Raw genomic sequence first — 14,190 nt, forward strand, 5'->3', positions numbered from 1 at the left:
ATACGGTAAAACTCAATGCCCAAAGAACTAAGACTTAAGTCCTTGTTCTTTTTGAGTTGCTGAAATTTTCCCCACTAAATTCAATATAACCAAAATTTCACTTCAACGTGCAGGTTAAATTCATGGCAGTAGAGAGAAACAGCAAAATTAATTCCTTGTAATCTCCACCTCCTTTTTCAAGACTGGCAGAGGAAAAATCAGTGACTGCTTTAAATCTTTCTCCAACTTCTCATTCCCTCCAGGGCCAGAAATTGAAGCATCCCCAGAGCAAGTATCACATACTTTGGGAGTATGTTAGGAAGCAGATTTGGAGATATTGCACCTTTGCAGGTGCCGCACAGGCAAAAGCAGAAACCTGGAATTCCCAAATTGTGTTTGGATGTTGTTGCACATACTGTATTGATTTATTTTTACAAAGAGGGAATCTTGTTTCTAGAAATTGTCAAACCTTTGTTTCAAAAAAAGGGGTTTTTGCATGAATTGAAGATTTAGTATATGCAGCCACTCAGAAACAATGCTATTCTGCACTTATTTTCTCAGCTATTAAACTTAACCTTTTAGATTAACACATAATTTATTATCACTGTATTATTACTAGCTTCAAGAAGTGTCACACGTAAGGAATGGTTCCTTGAACTTTGCGAGATTTCCTTACCTGTTCATATCATCTAGATGTTCAGCAGCAAAATAAAAACTTTTGATCTTAGGATGGCAGGCTTTGAATGCACTGTAGAGGAAAAACACAATTATAAAAATGCAATGTCACAACTCTCTTTTTAACAAAATGTAAGATAGTCTAGTCACCAAGCAATGAGATGAGTTCAGATTTCCTGAGTTGTTGGATGCCCCTGAGCAGTCTATAAACATACAACTTTTAGGATTGTGCCAGATTTCACCAATTAAAGTACTCTTCAGCTACCCCTTTCTAAATAATGCTTAATTCATATGTGTGTAACTATTGTTGAACAATCACCTGCAGCGTACTATATTTGGATAAAGTTAACCAGTTAAGGATATAATTTTATGTATCAGGTAATTTTGCTGATATACCTATAGGTGTCAATTTTTTCTGAACAGAAAATTGACTGAACAATTTATTTGATACAACAGAAAAACTCTCAATCCTGATTTCTCACATCCCAATGACCTTTAGCTCTAATGGCTGCGTTTCAAACAGAAAAATGTGATGTGCTGATTGACTTCTGAAAAGCTGTTATAAATCAGCACTGTGTTCTTGAGGGCATTCGAAGCAATGGGCAATTACATCTCATCTTTTCTTTCCACCAAAGTAATCAACATGACTGGGCTGAGAGAATTACTGCATTTCATACATAATATGAAATAAATTACTAGAAAGAATTTTTTAACTATGTTGGATAAAGATTTATGGTGAAGTACTTGAAGATCCAGAAAATGCATCTGAAAGTAATTAATAATTTACAGTACAGAAGAATCATTTTTGAGGATAGCCTGAAGGTCTCTGTTAAAATAAGAACAAAAAATGCATAAGAGTCCCAAAGAAAATAAGGAAAACTGCAAACGTGATACATGAAGATCATCATCATTTTTCTGAGACACAATGCATTTGATATATATACAAAAAATAACAAAATAATTTTCACTCTCTAACCCATTGTGTCTCAGAAAAATGGTAATGATGTTCTTCATGTGTATCATGCTTGCAATTTTCAATATATATGTCTGTGTGTGTACATATATGTAAATATATGAAAATAGGTTTTAAAAAAACGAGGATATGAAATTGATATCCAGGAAAGTTACTGCTAGTGAAGGTAATATAAAATTGAGACAAAAAGAATTCCTCTAATGCATTAGAGCATGACACAATGTTATGCAAGTGAAAGCAGATGTACAGTAACATCTGCTCAGTTTAGAAAGACATCATCAAGTTACTGAGACCCAAAACTTGACTTCTTAAAATTCTTACAGCATCTGTCGTCTGGATTCTTAGAGGTTTTTTTCTTTATCTGCCACCCAAGCAAGGAACTTTAATAGGCATATTTTATGTTCTACTCTCCAGTAGATACCAAATCAGGTAAAAAAAATAATTTAAGCAGGGTGCAATTCTGAGAAATGAGAAATGCTGCCGCCCCAACAAAAAAGAAAAAATGAAGCACTTCAGCAATGTAGCTCAAGGACACAGGACAATAAGCCCAAGCTGATGTATTTTTTTTTTTTAAATGCAGTTTTCATTTTCTGCCCTTTGAGACCATCATGAAGAGTAGAGTTCATCCTGAAGAGATATGTAGACCAACTGATACAAGGTCAGTGTCTTCTTTAGAACTGTATGTACTACAAATCATGCCGTTTTACTTTTGAAATTGCTTTTCTGTACAAATTTCAGTGATTCCACAGTCTTGATAAACTTAAAAGAACAGTAAAAACCATTAGAAGGCAAGGCAAAAAGTTTTCAACAATAACAACTCTAAAAATACCTCTGTGGGAGTATGCACCTGTCACATTGCTATACATGCTGGAATTTGCATCTAAATAAGAAATGGATTTATGCAATGGCACAAATCTAGACTGCACCACACACAGCTAGGTGAGAAGAAAAGTTATTTGAAACCTTTAGGTCATACCTCAAAAATACAGCAAATCACTGTCATTCTCTTTTTTTACTCTGCCTCAGGACAGATACACTGAGTCAGCAAACTTTGAGATGATGTTAACCAATTTGGAGTCACATTAAAGACTAATGCCTGGCTATGAACTTGGGGACTTTTTTATTTGGATGGTCTCTTTATTCTGCTTAAAGCCCTTTATTGAGCTTAATGATATCACACACACACTCTCCAAGCCCCAACAAACAAACAAAATAACCCCCCAAACCAGAAAGGAAACAAAAGAAGAAAGGAAAACTAGGAAAATAAAGGTACAGAAGCAGACAAGCAGCCTTCTTGCTCTTAATTCATTTTGCTCTAGTCAGGCACTGTGATTCATGATAAAGCGAAAAAAAACCTTTTTTCAGGAAAGGTGGCACACAGAAACCACACTGAATTTGCCTGTTCTGTATGAGCTTATTCTGTAATACAAGCAAATTAATATTGTAACAAAGTCCATTATGTCACTGTTTTAAGGGAAAGCCTCATCCTTTGTTCCACTTTTTCTATTGTATCACCGCATTATTTTTGAGCATACTTACTATTTCTTGCGGCATTCACTGGCTCTGTCAATTTTAAATTCAGGTAGACTGATGAATCCTTCCGCTTTTTCATCCTGCAAAGATAGTTCTAGATATTACTGTTGTTAAGGTGTCAGGAAAAAAACCCACCACACTGAAAACTTCAAGATATTTTCACTTGCCTGCTTCTTACATAAGGAATACTAATGTATGCTCTGCTCTGGCAAACCTCCCACAGAAGTCACTGGGACTTTTGCCAAAGTAGTAAGACAGATCCCTTGGTGTAAAATAAAATTTTAAATACCCAGTTTTCTCAAACAATTTCACAGCTGAACCAGCACTGGAAAATATACAAAATGACCAAATGTATTCAGGCAATTAGTTATTGTAATTAGTTAATTTTGGGGGAAGATGGACTAACTAGTAAGGAGAAATGCAGCCTGCTGTAAGAAATAGGGAAAAAAGCAATTTCAGTGTGTGCTGTTTACCATCTTTATATGGTATCACAGCTAAGAGGCATGATATCTCTTCAGCTACTTTCATCTCTCTCCAACACTCAAGAGAGGAGACATCTGACCTTCCTCCCCTCTCCTCTCAAGACCTGCACGTAGTTTATTTTATCAGATATTCAATCTCCCTTGACTTTTCACAATTTGAAAGCATTATTTATTTTAAGCCACTAATAATACATCAATAACAACTGCTCATAACTTTGCATGAGAAATTAATACAGGATCATGAAAGTGAAGCTGCAGAAAACACAAATGTATGTTAAGGAATTCCACAGAACTACATCTTTTTCTCAGAATCTCCATGTTTATTTATGCTACATATGCAATCCATATGACCATATGCTTTCTTTAAATAAATAAAAGACACAAATCAGCATATAAACCTGGAACTAGAGTTCTTCTGTGGAAGGTACAAGGTTGTAACAGGTTCTGCATTAACAGGTATTTTAAAATCGAAAGGATGCTGTTTAGAATAAACTTGCTATTTCTTTTCTGCATGGTTGCCTAAGGAAACAACATTTTGGCAAGAGCACCGTTTGCTTGTTTGTCCATCTGCCCACTGAGGCTCCCCCCCCCCCCCCCAGCTTTTGAATCTAGTGGTGATTGCAGACACTTTGGTGAGGGAGCTGAGGTCTCAAAAATAACCGAGTCTCAGCAAATCTCGGGGAAACTTGGGACAGGGGAGACAGAGGCGCTCAGACCACTGCCCTCTCCCCGGGAAAGGGAGGCACAGCTCGGCGGATCCGCACGCTCCTTGGCCAGGGCTGGAGACCAGTCATCGTACCTGGAGATAAGAATTACCTCCCTGATGAAGACCTCATAGCAGACCTTGAGGAGGGAGGAGGGAGGGGAGGGAGTTAGGGTTACCGATCTGAAGCTGGGATCGAGGCACAAATGGGATGAGTTTGTGGGAAAACAAGCTTTGGTAACTCTGTTCATGGAACAACTTGCTTTCTGTCTACTCAGGGAAGAGCTGGGGATCACAGTATTTTAAAATGGTTTTGTACAAATGCTTGCAGTGATTAAAAGAACAAGTCCAGGACTGAGTGCATCCACACGTTGGCAATGATTTTATCTCAGGATATTTACTAATGAGACTAATAGGGTTTAAAATTAAGGTTTCCTAACTCACTAGCAAAAAGCTCTTTTGCTAAAGCTGATATAAATAAACGAGTACTAATGCAGAACATGTTGCACAATCCAAGTTGTACACAATTCACTTGGGCTGCTCTGGCGCTCTTTAAGTTCAGCATAAATGAGCACTGAAATCATATCTAAAGCTACAAAGAAGGAACGACAGGAGAACACAACTGAGAAAACAAAAGCATCTTCCTTAACTGCCAGAGGTTTTGGTGATTTCAGTAGCACAGATAAACAAGGAACACCAGGCAGCACATCATTAAAGTTTACACTCCCATGACTAAGCTTGAATGACAGGATTAAATAACTACCTTTTGCCTTTCAAGGGTTTGAGGATAGATTGATTCTAAACTGGTGACAGCAGGACACAGGAAAGTGTGTTACTTCTCCTTGTAGCAAAAGGTGAATTTGAAGGACCACATATCTCCGGACCTTAATGGTGATTTAGTCAGGCAGTTAATATTAATTTCAGTATGATTATTTGGGTGAATAAAGTTATTCACATATTTAAGCACTCAAAGCACTGGCTTCCCACTGAATCATGACAACAGCACTACACAGGGTATTTGTTGAGACAATGAACACAGATGCTTACCTCTTCGTTTATATACCAATATAGAGATGTATCCTTCAGGACAAACCAGTATTTTTTCCATTTCTGGGAGAAATAACTCTTGGCATCTTTCTTTTTCCAAAGCCAGCCTTCACAGTCCCCTCGACCAAGATCTTTACATGAGATCCGTCTTTTGCTTTTACCAGGAATAGGAGCTGAAAATGACAAGTTGATGTGAAAGCATTTGACTTGTCCACTAAATCAACAAGACAGCTTGCCAGAAAGCACTATATATTTGCTTAAGAGAATTAATTAAAAATTTCAACCTCAATTTGCCATGAATAAATTATTACAAACATTCTATTTCAACCACAAAGTCTGTGCAAGGCAACATAATTTAAAAACCAAAAGAAACCAAAACAAACCATGTTCAGCACCTCACAGAGCTCCTATTCTATGGGTAAGACAAAAAAAAAAAAAAAGCAACACAGAAAGAGAAGACATTATGGAGAAAAGAAAGGCAAGATGGTTATTTGTAATTTTCAACAAATTAATATTTCACATCAGATTAAAGCACACAGCATATAAATTCATGTACTTTCACACCTGGCTGCCAAAAACAACTAGGTAAGTACTTCACAGGTATTCAAAACCCTCTCTTTGCAGCTCCTTTTGCAACTAAACAGTTCCTAAGGCCTTTGTACTTCTAAATCAAAGGAGGACAATTTACTCTGATATAAATTACCTGACAGCTTAGGTAATGAGCAAGGGCTGCAGTAAGGCATTACATGCACACAGCTGGAAAAACCAGCCCTGGCCCCAAAGAGCCTAGAGTCTAAGTATTCAAAAATAAACAACAGCACGTATATGCAGGTAGAGGAGCATTAGGAAACTATGAGACATCAGTACTGGACTAACACCTTCTCAACCTGATCAACTGAACTCAACATTGTATCGGAGCTAACAAATTCTAGTTCCTCAGATACCGCAATACCATAAACATTAATGTTGCCAATTCACTTCCTACCAATACATGAAAACAAATTTAATTTTTACCTTTGTTCTTCTTTTTACTTTTCTGCTGTAGAGAAGACTGCTGAAATGTCTACAAGAAAATCAAAACGGAAGAAGTGAAAACACAGTGTTTATGTTCAAACACAGCCTTATCATAAAAGAAGTGTAACGTTGCGAACGCTGAAGTCATCACCAGGTAACACCAGCTAACAGACTTGGAGGCGTAAAAAAAAAGGTAATTTTAGTTCATCTGTTCACAAGGTTGTAAAGCAAAAGCACACAGGGAAACATCTTAAAATAGACCACAAATTAATTTGCCAAAACAAATGAAGTTTCTCTCTAAAATGATCGCTCTTCTCTTATTCTGTTAAGGAAGGAATGTCTCCCTTTGGTTAGTAAGATAGTGAAGCTCCACAGCCCCTGCATTTCTAATACATCATCTAATTAAGGTCTTCTTGACATAAATACGTAAATATGCAGATTAACACATTGCCTAATGCAGGTCTGAAGGCATTTATACAATGGTCTTTAGAACACCAGACAATTTGCTCAGAAATGGGCCCAGTATTTTTGAAGACACTAATAAAATTCTGCGAAATCACAACTGGGGAAAAGTCTCCCAAATAAATACTCTGAAACAGAAAACACTATTTTTCTTACCAGGTTTTGACTGGAAGTATTTCCCTCCAGTTGATCCACTCCCACGAACCAACCCATTGCCTTGGCAATGAGACAGGATGGAAATTATTCCTTTAGTTAAGATCCCAGCTTATTAAAAATGGCAATACGTATTACCACATTCTGTGGTCACTTCTGTTAAAAAACTTTGACTCAGATAATCACTCTAGTGAAATAAAAGAATAATTCTGTAATTAATCACTCCAAAATTTAAAGTTGTTGTTGAATTTTAGCCTTCTATAAAGACAAATGTATTAGTGCTGAAACTAAGAAAAGGCAACATTTGAGGGTCTGAGCATTAAAACCTCTCACTTCAGCTTACCATGAATCAATACAAAAATCAAAGCTTTTGTGCCACTTGATAAAAATAAACATAAGCAAAAGCACTGACAGCCCTGTAAGCTCAAATCCTGTTCCTAGCAGATAAGACAAACCCTCACCCCAGCTTGCAAGGCTCCCTTTCCAATTCCGAGCTGCTTTGCTTTTCGTTTTCTCCTCCCTGCTTCCTCAACACCTGAGCTGACGTGCAGGAGGCTGAGGCTCAGCTTCCAAGGGATGTCTTGCCTCACAGCGGAGACATTCTCAAGCAGCAAATACTGACACGTCCATAGGGGTAACTTACCGTCAATACAACCATAATCAAGCGTAATATAAAAAATTAACTGACTCGGTAGATGTGCTGCTCCCTTGCAGACCGTATCTGAAGAAGGCTACTCAACCGTACTGCCGCCCCAGATGGCCAAAATAGGCCTCCGCTGGGAAGAAAAAAATGGCCCGTTTGTCTTCGTTCCCTGGCTCTTGTCCTTTTTCTTCCGCTACATCAGCAGTAGCAGCTCTCAGCTGCTATTCAGTCAGTACCAGCTCTCAGCAACACCATCCCAACTTACGTCGCGTGAAATACTTCAGCCTGCGTGGGACCAAGAGAGATCCTTGTGGCCCAGAAATAAGAGAGTGGCTGGGCAGAAGTGTGTAAATAACTCCCTCTCAGATGCTTTGAAAATCTCACCTAATTCAAAGTGGTTGAAAAAAACACACACGCACAAACCCAAAACTTTAGCACTTCTCAGTTCACAACCCAGACAATTTCATTCGGCCGCTTGACTTTTCTGCACTAATATTTTCACAGTGCCAAAATGGAAAAGGAAAACCTCCGCTTGGTTTTCTTATAAGTGATTCTGAAAGCAGATGAGAACAATATGAAAAGCCTTCTCTTTAAACGTTTCGTCTGTAAACTGAACCTGCAAATGTGAGCTCGCACCTCTCAACTTCCGAGTCAGTTTTTGGGAAGAAAGGGTAATGAAGGCGTATCAGTTTTTAATAGGAAGACAGCATGTAATTTAGACGTCTAGCCCTTTTACCATACATTATGTCATATTTCAAAATAGAAAGGTTTTATTAAATTCAGTTATTATTCTAAATTAGCTCATTAAATTAAATTATAATTAAGGACAAAATCTACAACTGAGTGAAGTTCCTGGGAACTATTCAACTGATTTTTAGCTAACACTTTATATTATTTTACATAGACTTCAGGCTTCAAGTTGGTTCGTCCTTTGCAAAAACAGCACCAGCTTTTTTTTTTTTTTTTTTTTACCCTTAAGATTTATAAGCAATATGCATTAGTCAGTGCCATTCAGTTTCAAACTCACACGATATATAATCCAAAAAAACCCCAAGTGAGAATAAAATCTAAAAATGCTTCTTCTGCTGCTTTTTTAGGAAATCACCAAATGCAATCTGCAGCTTCTTCCCAGTTATTAGATAATGCTTAACGCCATTTTCTCAGTGCTGCTCAGAATCACAGAACGATGAAGGAGGTCATGTCTTCCCTCCTGCTCAGAGCAAGGCTTGCTTTGAAGCCAGCGCCGGATCATGTTCTTCAGGGTCATCTCCAGCCTAGATCCAACTACCTCCAAAGAGGGAGATTCCACAGCCTCTGTAAGTGACCTGTCCTAACGTTGGCCACCATGTTTCCCCTTTTACAGCTTAATTCTGTGGTGTGGCAAATATGGAAATAATATAAATACTTCTTTTTAACACCATGAACTCTAAAAATATGGTTTCACACCAAAGCCAGAAATTTAGTTGTACTAAAGCAAGTTTGCTGCAAGATACAGTTTAATCACCTGCCCACGAGGCCGGATTTCAACATATGTTCACTGTGTTTTGATTCTGATACATCTTGAGCTTTGAGCAACTGCTTTCACATACATCTTGTCCCAGTTTCCAAGAATTCATCTCTTCTACTAATTCTGAGAGCAAGCATGAAATGAAATAGAAAACAGCATTCTATGTTAAAGAAAGTTGTTAGTAACTTAAAATAATAAATAAAATGGAAACAAGACTGCCACTGAAAAGAAGAAATAGATGAATACCTTAACCCAAATGGAAACTGTCACTCCTGCAGAAAATTTGAAACTGTTTTATCATATCCTGAATAATATGCTTTCCAGTCGCCCAAAATACAATTAGCAAAACTTTCCATTATGCAAAAGCAAGGTGTTACTTGATATTTAACATATATCAAAAACCCCTTGAATACACTGAGCCTCAGTTTTTTGAATGCAATAATTTTCTCCTGTAATATGTGATGTCTGAGCTTGTCATATTTAGTAATATACCTAAACTAAGCCCTCTGACAAATGCACGTCTAAATAGAATATCAAAGAAACACTTTAGGTATATATATCTGTCTGCCATTGCTGCCAGCAGCCTCCAAAGCACATGTATTTCAAGAGGAACAAAACATCATTTATCAAAGGGGCTTTTGCTGTTTCTGTTTTTTTTTTTAAACAAAGGTGCTAGCCTACCTCTAGACCCAACTTTCCGAGGGCTTAGCTGCACATCCCATCAGCCAATGGAGATTTCATCGTCCATGGAAGAGCCAGAACAGTTCCTCTCTTCCTGCAACTGTTCATTACCAAACTTCCGATGTGGGTTATATTTACTTTAACACTCTTCAAAATGATTGACAGAGTTCTGAAAGCCCATCAGAAGACTGCACAGCTGTAAATAGCAATCTGCCCTAGGGTATGCCTTGCCATACTTTTAGAATTCTAGCGCAGTAATACAGCTACATAGTAAAAATATTCCAGGTGAAGGATCACACTAACAAAAGAGGTCACCAACAACCGGTAACTGTATTTGTTCTTTTAGCAAGAAAATAATCACATATAGATGGTATATGTGCAACAATTTCTGCATGCACACAGTCACGCATCAGCATCTTTGTATGGACAACACAAAATTTTCAAGAAATGAGACTATCGGGTTTTTCCTCTCATCATCAGAGTTCTCCAGGTTTCTGTCGGCTTTCAGCTCTTGGGATAAAGTATTTGTTCTTGGTTAGTACCACACCTTCTGTATATTTGCTCAGAAGGGAAGCAAGTTTGAAAGTTAGTCATTAACATTCAGAAGCCTGAAAATGTATTCATCATGCACTACTTAGCAGTAATTTGATAGGTCTGTATTTGGAAAAACGTATTTAAATAAAAGTGTTAAATAATTTAAGTTTCAATTAATTTATTTGTTTCATGCCAGATAGGAAACTTAATAAACTGATCTTCTAATACCAATATTAAATTGGAGTGAAACTGCTATCAGGAGAGATGAATATCTGATAAAACTCATGGTGTGATGAAAGTTAGAAAATTTCTGTTCCAGCTGATACCTCAAATAAAAGTAGAAGACAAGAAGACAGAGTAGGTTATCAAAACTATTGATTTGGGAGCACTGGTTATTTTGCCAAACTTCAGGAGTCTGAGCAGGGAGTCTAAAAATTTGGGGTCAAACTATTCCTATACAGGAGCTTCTCTTAGATCTAATATAAATTCCATGTGTGACCAACAGAACACGGCATCCATGTCCAAAAAATAGATGTATTCTAATAGTTACATGAATCCCTTCATGGTTACAAAATTTGTAGGTCTACCAAAAAAAGACCATAATTGAAGCTTCTCTGAAGATCTGGATTGGCCATAGCAATTAGTATGAAATTTGACAGCTCCTAAAATCCTCTTTCAAGTGCTTATGTGTTTCTCCACTTTTCTTCAGAGATTTTCCACTCGCTCATTTTCAGAAAGCTGGAAGAGAAAATCAGGTTATGGAAATAATAATCTCTAATTCTTTTACCTGAATTTGAGCTCAGTCTGATTGGGAAAGAAAATGGCAGGTATCTTTATAGTTTTTTTGAGAGCTCAAGTCAAATCCAATTTTTTTCAAGCTGCAAGTTTAGACACTAAGGAACTATTTACAGTCAGACAGTTCCCCTCTGTCACTGTAAGATAACTTTCTCTAGTTCCAGCAGAGTAGCTTGTAACATTTCTGATTACTGGAACTTTCTGCAGCAGATGGAAAAGCCAATATCTGGAAAAAAATGAAAGCTGGTGCTGCCAATTATTTGATTGATCTCTCACAGTCAATACTTTGAGAACACCAGCAATGTTCTATTTTCACAGTTTTGATACACCACATATACATGTTTCTCTGCATTTGGTGTGCTGAGATCCAAAATTTTGGAGCTAAAAGAAGAGTCAAAAGGGGGAAAATTTCAAAGCTATTTATATTACATTGTTACACTACCCGTCACTACTAACAACTTATGCTTAAGGGTACTCCCGACAGAGGATTTTGCCAAAATCTTTTTTGTTTACCATCTTGTTTAGGCTCCATTAAGAGCTCATGATAGATAGTATTAATTATTTTTATGGATATTTGTGGAAAATACAGTTTTCAAGGACTATGTTACACAGCTATGATGAGAGACCTCTGGCAGCTCCAGAAGTTTGAAACCTCCTGCCAATCTGCAGCAGAATTTCACTCACAACAGAGAACGGTTTTGTTTACAGCAGGAGCAGGTATTGACCTGTTATTATGTTTAGCCCTCACAATAAGCACAAAGATTACTGTTGACAGTCAGCTAGGTCTTGAAGCTAGCCGAGTCCACACAGGGCATCTGTGAGGCAGTTTTTGGAACAAGAGCTGAAGCCGGGCCACACAGGACTTTACTGGCGTAGGAGAGAAGAGACGAGGCATGACCTGATGCTCTGAAGGAATCAGTTACCAGGCCTAAGGGTCAAATGAAGCATCTATGGGTAAAATTACACTCAAAAGGGAACCTACTAAAAAGTGGGTTAAGGAAAGACTATGCTGTAAGTTATGTTCCTTTTGAGGAAGGCAAAGACCACTGCCTTGTCTGAATAGTTTTGTGTGTTGACTGGGATTCAGAAACTGCTAACAGAATGAGTATCTGCAAAAAATCTCATGCTTGACATATCTGATTTGTCAGGTCATGCAGGATGCTTTAGGAAATACTCCTGTTCCTGTAATCACAAACTCCAAGATTATTCCAAATCCTACTTTATTCTCTTTTCTTCTTACATTTTCACAGAATCATAGAACGGTTTGGGTTGGAAGGGACCTTAAAGATCATGTAGTTCCAACCCCCCTGCCATGGGCAGGGACACCTTCCACTAGACCAGGTTGCTCCAAGCCCCATCCAACCTGTCCTGGAACACTGCCAGGGATGGGGCATCCACAGCCTCTCTGGGCAACCTGCTCCAGTGCCTCAGCACCCTCACAGTGGAGAACTTCTTCCCTATGTCTAATCCAAATCTACCCTTTTTCAGGTTAAAGCCATTACCCCTTGTCCTATCACTACATGCCCTTGTAAAAAGTCCCTCTCCAGCTTTCTTGTAGGCCCCCTTTAGGTACTGGAAGGCTGCTATAAGGTCCTATTTTGCTGAATAATTGTTCATTTTTTATTTACTTCTGGATTTTGAACTTCTCATACATTCAACATTTTCTGATTTATCTGTGGCCACAACTATTTAGTTGCCCCAAAATGGTACCAAGTGGCACTAAGCTGTGAATAAACTATTTTTAAGATGCTGCAAGAGCTGTAGTTTACACAACCCTTCTAAAAGCGCAACTTCACTCTGGATAGCTAAAATGCAAATACAGTTAATGGGATGGTCCATGTGAGAGAAAATCTAATACAGAAGCATAGCAGTGAATTTATGAAAGCAGATCCAGAAATATTTCCTATGCTGAAGTCACAGGCTGATGACAAAACAGTCATCATATGTGAGTAATTCATAAATCTATGGTGAGTTGGAATGAAAAGTGATTTACAGACAAAGGATGCCACAGTTGCTTAACAATGCCCTGAAGCCTTCAGTCCTGCCTCCCAAAAGCAAAATTTATTGAACAAAATCTTGATCTTTTGGTGCTTTGGTAAGAAATGCTTCTGCTCCCCCCGCACAGCGCTCTCTGCTCTTGAGCACACTCTATAATAAAGGTACCATACCTGGGCTTAAAAAGACAGCATTCACTAAGGTTCTAGCTCAGACATTTAATACTAAAACTCAGTATGAACATGATACATGAACAGAATTCCTACTCTAGAATATCCTACTCTAAAAGTGAGTAGGATAAACAAAATAACATCAACAAGTAAGGCAGAATCATTATACTGAATATCCTGTGGATATTTCCCTTTTAAATGGCAGGTACCTCAGACAGAGAGAAGCATGAATCACTGGTTCTGTCAAATGGGTTGTAGCACAGATATATTAACAGTCACTGGAAGAATGGATCCCAGAATTCATGGATTAGTATGTTAACCTACACGCTATATTCCACCTCCTACTCCCTTAGTTTTGCTTTTTCAGAGCTGCAGAAAGGTGTTTCAATACTAAGGCCAAATGAATGTGTATTTGCAAAAGTTGGCAAAGCAAGTTTTTTTGGCAGCAGCCAAAAAGTCCATTTCAGACAAGATAATTCTCTACATTTACCTGACAACCAATGGCCCTGTTCCTGTTCCTACTCCTCTCCTCTCCGCACAGTAGCTTTATGAAAGGCGTCGAGGAAGTACTAGATCTAGATAGAGTACGTGGCTATGCCATCTATCATGCACAATCACAGCCCTAACTGGGTGCCTGTGGTTTTGGAGCTCTGACCATGAATTCCCAACGCATGCATTTTATTAGTGACCACAAGGATAAAGAAGCAGTAAGTGTCTTAAGAGGAATCTGCTAAGAGCTTTTTACTGTAAAAAATGTAGCCAGAGACCTTGAAGCTGCCAACTTTTTAGCTGCCTCTGTTGTAGGCAATGGCTACATTAGCGTGCAGGATGCTCTCCTTATTAG

At 38.1% G+C, this 14,190-nt stretch overlaps 1 protein-coding gene across 10 annotated transcripts in view; it reads right to left on the reverse strand.

Moving 5' to 3' along the window:
• Positions 1–14,190, reverse strand: part of CNKSR2 (connector enhancer of kinase suppressor of Ras 2) — a 216,669-nt gene that overhangs the window by 53,324 nt on the left and 149,155 nt on the right. For all 10 annotated transcript variants that reach the window (XM_030019601.1, XM_030019599.1, XM_030019600.1 and 7 more), the window contains 4 exons: positions 6,407–6,455; positions 5,393–5,565; positions 3,167–3,240; positions 656–727 (listed from right to left, as the gene is read on the reverse strand). In XM_030019601.1, coding sequence (XP_029875461.1) covers positions 656–727; positions 3,167–3,240; positions 5,393–5,565; positions 6,407–6,455 — 368 coding nt within the window. The remainder of the gene's footprint in view (positions 1–655; positions 728–3,166; positions 3,241–5,392; positions 5,566–6,406; positions 6,456–14,190) is intronic.

This window comes from Aquila chrysaetos, chromosome 7 (assembly GCF_900496995.4).
Source record: "Aquila chrysaetos chrysaetos chromosome 7, bAquChr1.4, whole genome shotgun sequence".
Classification (NCBI taxonomy): Eukaryota; Metazoa; Chordata; class Aves; order Accipitriformes; family Accipitridae; genus Aquila; species Aquila chrysaetos.